At 49.8% G+C, this 201-nt stretch overlaps 1 protein-coding gene across 1 annotated transcript in view; it reads right to left on the bottom strand.

Moving 5' to 3' along the window:
* LOC110027558 (vacuolar protein sorting-associated protein 24 homolog 1-like) overlaps nucleotides 1-201 on the bottom strand; it is a 3551-nt gene that overhangs the window by 2374 nt on the left and 976 nt on the right. The window contains exon 2 of the mRNA XM_020729083.1: nucleotides 96-169. Within this exon, the coding sequence (XP_020584742.1) occupies nucleotides 96-169 (74 nt within the window). The remainder of the gene's footprint in view (nucleotides 1-95; nucleotides 170-201) is intronic.

Genomic DNA, 201 nt, shown 5'->3' with positions numbered 1-201 from the left:
TGAGGACCATAGGAAGGCATCTAGCTAACTAGAGCTCATACCAAGCACCAGTTTTCTCTTGAGTGTGGTAATTGCACACATATCATGGTACATACAGATGTGACAAGATGACTTCTCATCATCTCCATGACCAAAACCGCGTGCAGCGCCACCGGGTGCTGCTCCGGCCCTGACGATCAGAAACAGACGAGAAGGCTTGCA

The sequence above is a fragment of the Phalaenopsis equestris genome, unplaced genomic scaffold, assembly GCF_001263595.1.
Source record: "Phalaenopsis equestris unplaced genomic scaffold, ASM126359v1 Scaffold000002, whole genome shotgun sequence".
In the NCBI taxonomy this organism is placed as follows: Eukaryota; Viridiplantae; Streptophyta; class Magnoliopsida; order Asparagales; family Orchidaceae; genus Phalaenopsis; species Phalaenopsis equestris.
This window is presented reverse-complemented; position numbering and strand designations above follow the sequence as displayed.